The 9,926-nt window shown below is 36.9% G+C and overlaps 1 protein-coding gene across 2 annotated transcripts in view; it reads left to right on the plus strand.

Annotated features, from left to right (window-relative positions):
* Positions 1 to 9,148, plus strand: part of LOC136262727 (uncharacterized) — a 37,237-nt gene extending 28,089 nt beyond the window's left edge. For both annotated transcript variants that reach the window (XM_066057105.1, XM_066057106.1), the window contains exons 9-10: positions 6,229 to 8,367; positions 8,932 to 9,148. In XM_066057105.1, the coding sequence (XP_065913177.1) occupies positions 6,229 to 8,367; positions 8,932 to 8,955 (2,163 nt within the window). In that variant the 3' untranslated portion in view covers positions 8,956 to 9,148. The remainder of the gene's footprint in view (positions 1 to 6,228; positions 8,368 to 8,931) is intronic.
* The last annotated feature ends 778 nt before the right edge of the window (positions 9,149 to 9,926 follow it).

Consider the following 9,926-nt stretch of genomic DNA (forward strand, 5'->3'; position numbering starts at 1 on the left):
GGTTAATGGTAAAATTTTAATAATGACAATTCAGGTGAATTTTGTGCCAAGACCAAGCGGCACCAAATTCTCCTGAATTGTCGTTATTAAAATATTTACATAAAACACGAATGTGTACTCAGATAGGGCTGAAATTTGGCACACTTGAAGGGCTCATTAAGGTGGATCTCAGTACCAACTTTGTTAGGAATCCGATGAACATACACGGAGTTATTACCGATTATGTGCGTAAAATAAGGTCGAAGGTCTGTCACGCCTACAGGGTAAGCCCCTTGGAGGAATGAGTTGAAAATTTATATGTAGATGGACTAACCATCATAGGAGTGCCTTTTTGTGGTTTGAAAGGAATTGAGATAAAGACCATGGAGATATGACACAAAACTCAACGTGTGTCAAAATTACGCGATCAATTTTTATGAATAAAAAAATCTATTAGTTTTCACATCTACCAGGCAAACCGCTTAGAGCAATGAGCTGAAAATCAGTGTGTAGCTGGAATAATCATCATAGAAAGTCCTTGCAGTAGTACAGAAGAATCGGATTACAAACCACTGAGTTATGATTTGAAAGGTAACTACGTGTAGCAAATGCGAGATCGAGATACTCTAAAAGAACAGTCACCCTAATAGAGCATTCTGCTACGTTTATAACTTACTCCATTACAGAATTATATTACATTGCAGGATATTCTGTACGGAATTCAGCTACAAACAGTTAATCTGATAGACAATTCAGCTACATGCATGTCACCCTGTAGAGAGTTCATCTAGAAACAAGTCACCCTGTATCAGCTAGAAGAAGTCACCTTGTAGAGAGCTCAGCTACAAAGAAACCATCATGTAGAGAGTTCAGCTGCAAACAAATCACCCTGTAGAGAACTCAGCTACAAACAAACATGCCCTGTAAAAAGATCAGCTAGAAGAAGTTACCTTGTAGAGAGTTCAGCTACAAAGAAACCACCATGTAGAGAGTTAAGCTGCATACAAATCACCCAGTAGAAAGTTCAGCTATGAACAGATCACCCTGTTGAGAGTTCAGTTAGAAACAAGTCATCCTGTAGAGAGATCACCTAGAAGTATCACCTTGTAGAGAGTTCAGCTACAAACAAATCACCTGTAGAGAGTTCAGCTACAAACAAATCACCCTGTAGAGAGATCAGCTAGAAGAAGTCACCTTGTAGAGAGTTTAGCTATAAAGAAACCACCATGTAGAGAGTTCAGCTACAAACAAATCCCCTGTAGAGAGTTCAGCTAGAAATAAGTCACCCTGTAGAGAGATCAGCTAGAAACAAGTCACCCTGTAGACAGTTCAGCTAGAAGAAGTCACATTGTAGAGAGTTCAGCTACAAAGAAACTACCATGTAGAGAGTTCAGCTACAAACAAGCACCCTGTAGAGAACTCAGCTACAAACAAATCGTCCTGTAGATAGATCAGCTAGAAGAAGTTACCTTGTAGGGAGCTCAGCTACAAACAAATCACCCTGTAGAGAGTTCAGCTACAAAGAAATCATCATGTAGAGAGTTCAGCTGCAAACAAATCATCCTGTAGAGAGTTCAGCTATGAAAAGATCACCCTGTAGACAGTTCAGCTAGAAGAAGTCGCCTTTTAGAAAGTTCAGCTACAAAGCAAACACCATGTAGAGAGTTCAGCTGCAAAAAAATCAATCACTCTGTAGAGAGTTCAGCTAGAAGAAGTCACCTTGTAGAGAGTTCAGCTGCAAATAAATCACCCTGTAGAGAATTCAGCTACAAACAAATCACCCTGTAGAAAGATCAGCTAGAAGAAGTTACCTTGTAGAGAGTTCAGCTACAAAGAAACCACCATATAGAGAGTTCAGCTGCAAATAAATCACCTGTAGAGAGTTCAGCTAGAAACAAGTCACCCTGTAGAGAGATCAGCTAGAAACAAATCACCCTGTAGAGAGTTCAGCTAGAAGAAGTCACATCGTAGAGAGTTCAGCTACAATGAAACTCCCATGTAGAGAGTTCAGCTGCAAACAAATCACCCTGTAGAGAACTCAGCTACAAACAAATATGCCCTGTAAAAAGATCAGCTAGAAGAAGTTACCTTGTAGAGAGTTCAGCTGCAACGAAACCACCATGTAGAGAGTTCAGCTACAAACAAGTCATCTGTAGAGAGTTCAGCTAGAAACAAGTCACCCTGTAGAGAGATCAGCTAGAAACAAGTCATCTTGTAGAGAGTTCAGCTAGAAGAAGTCACATTGTAGAGAGTTCAGCTACAAAGAAACTACCATGTAGAGAGTTCAGCTGCAAACAAATCACCCTGTAGAAAGTTCAGCTATGAACAGATCACCCTGTAGAGAGATCAGCTAGAAACAAGTCACCCTGTAGAGAGTTCAGCTAGAAGAAATTACCTTGTAGAGAGTTCAGCTACAAAGAAACCACCATGTAGAGAGTTCAGCTGCAAACAAATCACCCAGTAGAAAGTTCAGCTATGAACAGATCACCCTGTTGAGAGTTCAGTTAGAAACAAGTCATCCTGTAGAGAGATCACCTAGAAGTATCACCTTATAGAGAGTTCAGCTACAAACAAATCACCTGTAGAGAGTTCAGCTACAAACAAATCACCCTGTAGAAAGATCAGCTATAGAAGAAATCACCTTGTAGAGAGTTCAGCTACAAAGAAACCACCATGTAGAGAGTTCAGCTGCAAACAAATCACCCAGTAGAAAGTTCAGCTATGAACAGATCACCCTGTTGAGAGTTCAGTTAGAAACAAGTCATCCTGTAGAGAGATCACCTAGAAGTATCACCTTGTAGAGAGTTCAGCTACAACAAATCACCTGTAGAGAGTTCAGCTACAAACAAATCACCCTGTAGAGAGATCAGCTAGAAGAAGTCACCTTGTAGAGAGTTCAGCTATAAAGAAACCACCATGTAGAGAATTCAGCTGTAAACAAACACCCTGTAGAGAACTCAGCTACAAACAAATCGCCCTGTAGAAAGATCAGCTAGAAGAAGTTACCTTGTAGGGATTTCAGCTACAAACAAATCACCCTGTAGAGAATTCAGCTACAAAGAAATCATCATGTAGAGAGTTCAGCTGCAAACAAATCATCCTGTAGAGAGTTCAGCTATGAAAAGATCATCCTGTAGAGAGTTCAGCTAGAAGAAGTCACCTTTTAGAGAGTTCAGCTACAAAGCAACCACCATGTAGAGAGTTCAGCTGCAAACACATCACTCTGTAGAGAATTCAGCTACAAACAAATCGCCCTGTAGAGAGACCAGCTAGAAACATGTCACCCTGTAGACAGATCAGCTAGAAGAAGTTAACTTGTAGAGAGTTCAGCTGCAAACAAATCACCCTGTAGAGAATTCAACTACAAACAGAGAGAGTTCAGCTAGAGTCAAGTAACCCTGTAGAGAGAATCCTGTAAAGAGTTCATCTACGTACAAGCAGATCACCCTGTAGAGAGTTCAGCTACATTTCAAGTCACCCAGTAGAGAGATCAGCTGCAAATTATCCTGTGGGGATTAATTGACATGTAATAAATATATGCATTATATATATAATTTGTACATTTACTGATAAAATCAGAATGAGTTAAAGTATTTATAAAATCTGCTTCATCTTTTTCTTTTTCCTGTGGTAAAGAAAAAAATATAGGTTAAAAAGCCCCAAAGCTGGCCATAGGCCGGCTTTGGGGTATACAATTAAAGGTAGACCGATACCGATACCAGTGGTATCGGTATCGGATCGGTATCGGTAATACAAGGTACAGATACCACAGTAGACACTCACCACTTTTATTAAACCATCTCTAGCTAAGTTTCCAGTAGCTAATAACTTAGTTGAGCTAATCAGCAACTTAACAAAGTAGCAAAACGAAGCCTTTGTTACTCTTTTCCAAGTATTGCTGCAATTGCTCCGTGTGTATTCTAATATATTAGAGCACGTGAATCCTTTGTAATTAAATGGTAGTGCAGTTGGTCCCCAAGAAATAAGTTTGTGACTACTTGGCTTGCTTTTTCATGAAAAAGTTTGGTTGAAAAGCTGTAACAAACATTGTACAATTATCGGCCGCCCACGCAATTAATTGCCTTATCAATAAGCTTACAAGAAAATTACCTCAAATCAAGAAATTAGTAATCCACAATGATGTTTATCATGTTTAGCTGTTATACAATGAATATTTTAAAACTTGATTGAACTGAGATCAATCAATTACTGTGATATTTTAATAGCTAGCTATGTATCATAACAATGAAATTTCTATAATAAACTTGTCTAGGCTTCAATGTATAGTATCGGTATCGGCATCGGTATCGGCAAATATTTCAGTACAAATACTCGTATCGGAAATATCAGTAAAAAGTGGTATCGGTCCATCTCTAATACAAATACAAAAAGAAGTGAAATCTAATCAAAAACAGCCAAGCTGTAAAAAAAGGAGTGCGGCCCTTGAAAAGGCTATGGTGAAAAAAGATGTGAAATCCAAGGTGGCGGCCAAGAAATGGCTGTGATGGTAGGTTAATGGTAAAATTTTTAATAATGACAATTCAGGTGAATTTGGTCTTGGCACAAAATTCACCTGAATTGTCGTTATTAAAATTTTTATCATTAACCTACCATCACAGCCATTTCTTGGCTGCCACCTTGGATTTCACATCTTTTTTCACCATAGCCTTTTCAAGGGCCGCACTCCTTTTTTTACAGCTTGGCTGTTTTTGATTAGATATATATATATATATATTACTGTTGTGTGGTGTGAGTAGCCACGATAATTTATGGACTACTGGGCGTGTAAACCATTGGGCGTTCTATTACCATCTCGAAAATTACCAGTACAAATTGGCTATTGAGCAGATAATATTGTTAACAGCTTATATCAGTATTGTGTATAAAGAGTCTGGTGGCTGCAGCTTTTTAATTGCTCCTTGTAGAATGAAATGCACAGTTTACCTGGAAATTAATCTTTGCATAAAATGTTTATTTCAAAGTATACTGTCTTCAATTACACTACTATAAAACTTCCTACCTTTACTTTGTCTTTAAACAGCCTCTAACAATCAAAATTGTACCAATTTCTTTTACCCCCTAGAGGCTCTAAAGCATATCTAGTATTTCACACTATTTCCGATAAGTCTTGTAAATTCTCGTTGCCATCCACATGACCCATTGAATTAATATGCACGTATCTTGGATTTTTCGAAAGAAGTTTAACGGTCTTCATTAATATAATTAACTTTTCTACTGACTAACTGATACTTCAACCAAGCATATAAACTCGACTATGATCAAGACTCATGGTAGTAAGTCACACAGCCAAAAAGTAACAAAGCATACGGTTCACAAAAATATGTGCGGGCCATCACTCTACTGTAAGTTATTTACCATACGACAGGAAATTTTGACAAAAGGAAATTTGACAAATTTGACAAATCAGTTACATTCGTCAAGTTTTAATATTCGTAAAACATCAATAAGTGCCTCAAAAATCAGTGTTTAAATATGTAATTTCTTGCTTTTCGTTCAAAATTATTTTGTCAAAGCTGATTAATTGTGAATTCATCAAATTTTCCTATTGTCAATATTTCCTGTTGTATGATACATGTAGCAATGGCTTTGCAATCTTCACCACAACTCACGTTATATTTACCATTTTAATACTAGAGCTCACAGACTTACGACAAGCTTTCAACTCGAATCAGACATAAACAATCTTTTATCCATACTAAGTCACTCACCCGATATGAATTTTCTGACAAAATCATACCAAGCATTGCTTTATGTGAAGAAAATCTACGCTACTAGGCCACCCAAAAGTAGCTCTTCCATGATTATCATTACTCTACGTGCAGTACTCTACAAACATCATGCTTTATCCCACAACCTTATCTAGACTAAGCATGTGATGGTGATTCGATTGGTATGCAAAAGATCACATGATGGTTATATAAAAAATTTTTTTGGTGAAGATGACATTGTCTGTTCATTGCTAAAGTACTATTCTGTGTGGAACAAAATTGTTTAACTGTTATTATTGTGTATGAAATTACCATTATCTGTATGTCATCCATCTTTGTTTCACAAAACCAATGAGTTTCTCCATACTTGAAGATTAATTTTGGTTCTTGAAGGGTTTAATTAAATATTTATGGATCAATGCATAATATCATGTGCATGTCTCTGTTGATATTCTAGTACTGTCTATGTACTGCACAATTACAAAATATCCTTCACTTCCTGGTTTTATTATTTCCATAGAGAAGAAAGCTGCTTAAGAAAAGCAATGCTAATAAAAGAATACTTGTCCGTTTTGTTAAAATTTTGTTAACTGGTTCTGGAGCAGCTGGTAAAACTAGTTTCAGCAATTTATTGATGAAGAAACCATTCAATACAGATCATCGCAGCACCAATGTTATTCATAGCAAACATGCCATATCAATCAAAAAAGCTATTATGGTTGAGTCTAAACATACTCATAGTCAAGACATTGTTTGGTTAGAAATGGATAGTAATGTTCAAATTACTCTATTGAGACAAGCACTACTTCTATCAAACCTTCCTGAACAGCACCCACGAAACATACCACAACAGGCAAAGCATAGTGAACCTAAAGTGATTGATGATAGACCACTGAAGCTAACATCAGAAAAAAAACATGAAATACAACGTGGCACTCAGCTGTCAATTAAGCAACAAATTGCTGGTTTATTTCAGAGTTCAGTAAAATGGGAAAAATTAGCAAGTTTTAATGCACTAGTAGAAAATCCTAGTTCTGGTATTAGCACACATGCAAGCAATGTCACTGCTCTAACACTTCATCCTGGAGAAGTGTTGAACATTATCACAATACTCGATACAGGCGGACAGCCTGAGTACGTCCATTTATTACCCACAGTGAATATCCACCCAATGATAACATTTATTGTTCATGATCTATCCAAACATCTTGATGACCAAGTGTTGGTGGAGTACAGTGAACATGGAAAACATACATTTGAGCCTTATCATCTCCAATACTCCTACATTGACAAGATCAAATTTCTGATGTCCTCAGTTAATGATTCATTAGAAAGACCATTACCTCAAGTTCCGCAGCTGGTAACAGTGCCTGGAAAAAATACTACTTCATATCTATGTTTTGTGGGCACTCATGCAGACAAAGTTGGTTTGGATATTGTTCGTAATACTGATAGTAGATTGAGAAATATGATTGGGAAGCTTGACTGCAAAGCTGCAGTGTGGCTAAATGAAGATGATAGAGTCTTATTCCCAGTGGACAACACAACTGCTGGAAGGGAGGATACAGAAGATCCGGTGGCAACATTAATTCGCAATAAAATTAACTTATTTTCTTTAAATAAAGATATTTACGAAGTACCCATTACCTGGATGCTACTAGAACTTGAAATATGTCAGATATGTAATCGAAGACGACAAGCCTACATATCATTTCAAGAATGTGTGTCCATTGCTTTACAAAGTAGGCTGATCACTGATGTGGAGCAAGTGAGAAGTGCTCTACTCTATCATCACCTGTTAGGAGTTCTGTTGTACTATCCTGAGGTGCCTGGATTGTGTGATTATATCATCATTGATCACCAGTGGCTGTTTGATAGGCTTAACCAGATAGTGTGTTATACATTCAAACAATCTTTTACAAATTTGCAAGCAGCAACCAAGTTAAAGTGCAGTGGGATTTTATCGAAAAAGCTTCTCAGAGAATTAGAATGGGAAGATGAGTTGAAAGAAGATTACTTCTTATCTTTACTTATGACAATGAATATAATAGCTCCAGTGCCAAGGGAAGATGGTGATGGAGATGATTACTTTATTCCATATCTTCTACCAACTTACACCATCCAACCAATGAGTGATTATGTACTATCTCAATATGGATGTCTACAAGGTGAACCACTACTGATTCAGTATGTTTCTAATCTTCTACCAAGAGGATTTTTCTGTTGTTTAATAGTTGAGATTTTGCAACATTTACCAAGTGGCTGGAGTCACTTAATCAATCAAAACCATCAGGTTGTCCATGCCTACAGTAATTTGATAACATTTTGTTTGCCACATGCATACTATTTGTCACTGCTGGACAGTTTGTCGTTCTTGGAAGTTCAAATTCGACATGCGGAAGAGCTTTATCATAAAAAGTGTCCTGTCCACCTGTCAGTACAAAATGTACTTGCACGTGCAATAGAAAATGTTTGTGAGCAGTTGAAGTTTAACCAAGGTCGACTCCAATATGGATTCCATTGTCAGTGTGGATACTCAGTTGTTGAACATATAGCAACACTCACCACTTTGTCTCCTCCATTTGATTATGCTCACTGTAGTCATGGCAGTTTTGCAGGTACCACATTACAACCCTCTCACACAGTTTGGCTTATAGAGGTGAGTTTATTGTAAATTGTGGTTTCATTAGGATCACGTATACAAAAAAATAAAAACAAATTAAACTATAGAGTAGGGATCAGTAGTGAATCGATAAAAGTAATGAAACAAACAGGTATAGCATATGATATTAATTATTTGCAGCAAAACTAATATGGAGTGTTATAGGATTAATATCATACACTATTTGTACTTGTTTCAATTCTTTTATTGGTTCACTGTCGATCACTATACTGTATAGTTTAAAGTTTTTGTATATTTTTTGTTTGCTTTTTATGCAACATGATTATGGCTTCACCTCTGGTGTTCCCATGATTGAAGTATGTAGGGATTTAATATACACTATGGTATAGGTGCATCTTCCTTGTTTCTCTGTTTTTTTTCTCTTTTTATGATCCCTATACTAACTATATGATCCCTATACTAACTATATGATCCTCACACAAATTTTAAATTCTCAAGATTTCCTTATACTTGTCTGTTTATTGTTGTATACATAACATTATTTTTTTCCTTCTATAAACTTGTCATAATATTATGCAGTACATCTGTTCATTGTTGTAGCAATGTCAAGAAGAAAGGATATAGTTGACTGTGGCTACTCGTAAAGATACTCTCCTTTGTTTAATTAAATGCTTATATTATGGTTGTTATAACTATGGCATGCATATACAATGTAACTACTTCATTTTTTTGTGTTTTTTTTTTGTTTTTTTTTTGTTTGTTTTTTCTTATTATGCATTTGTGTACTATTCATGTACTGCACACCGAATGAATCATACTGTACAAGTAGAAGGAAAAAATAGGAATTTTCAGTCTGATAGCCATAAAAGTAGTGAAACAAGGGAAGTCACCTACACCTACAGATATATACTAGTGGAGATATAATCCGTATATCTCCAGTAGTATATCTGCAGGTGTAGGCAACTTCCCTAAATCTCCACTAGTATATCTGCAGGTCTATAGCCGACTTCCCTTGTTTCACAACTTTTTGTGGCTATGATCCCCCTAATCAGCTTCCGTGGTATGTATTAGTCATAGTTAGGTAAACAAACAAGTAGAAGGAAAAATTAAGAATTTTCAATCAAGAATGACAACAGGCATGTCATTAAAATAATTTTTGCATCTAAATGATTACTGAAAGCAAAGTGCCATTACGTTTCATTTTCGGCTATGCTCAGCCTGTTACACAGCATTATAAATGAAGAACACTACATGAAGGACCTCTGCAATCAATCCAGTCACAACGGAAAACTGAGACGACTCCCATTATGTAGGGAAGCCATCACGCTGTGCTACCGCAAATTAACACCTTTCGCTGTCAGCTATAACAAATGGACCGTACAGGTATGTAAGTCCATGAAGCATGCATTGTATGTACTGCAATATGCCAAAAGGCACCAGTCGAGCTGAAATGACATGTAACAGTGAAAAAATCAGGCCCATAGTCTTAGTGGCTGTCAAGCTGAAAGCATCAGGCAGTCAGTCAGTAGAAAATCCTGTTAAATAAAAAGCTCCATAGCAACTTACTGGAAGCAACTTCATGTTCTGTAGACACT

The sequence above is a fragment of the Dysidea avara genome, chromosome 8, assembly GCF_963678975.1.
Source record: "Dysidea avara chromosome 8, odDysAvar1.4, whole genome shotgun sequence".
NCBI lineage: Eukaryota > Metazoa > Porifera > Demospongiae > Dictyoceratida > Dysideidae > Dysidea > Dysidea avara.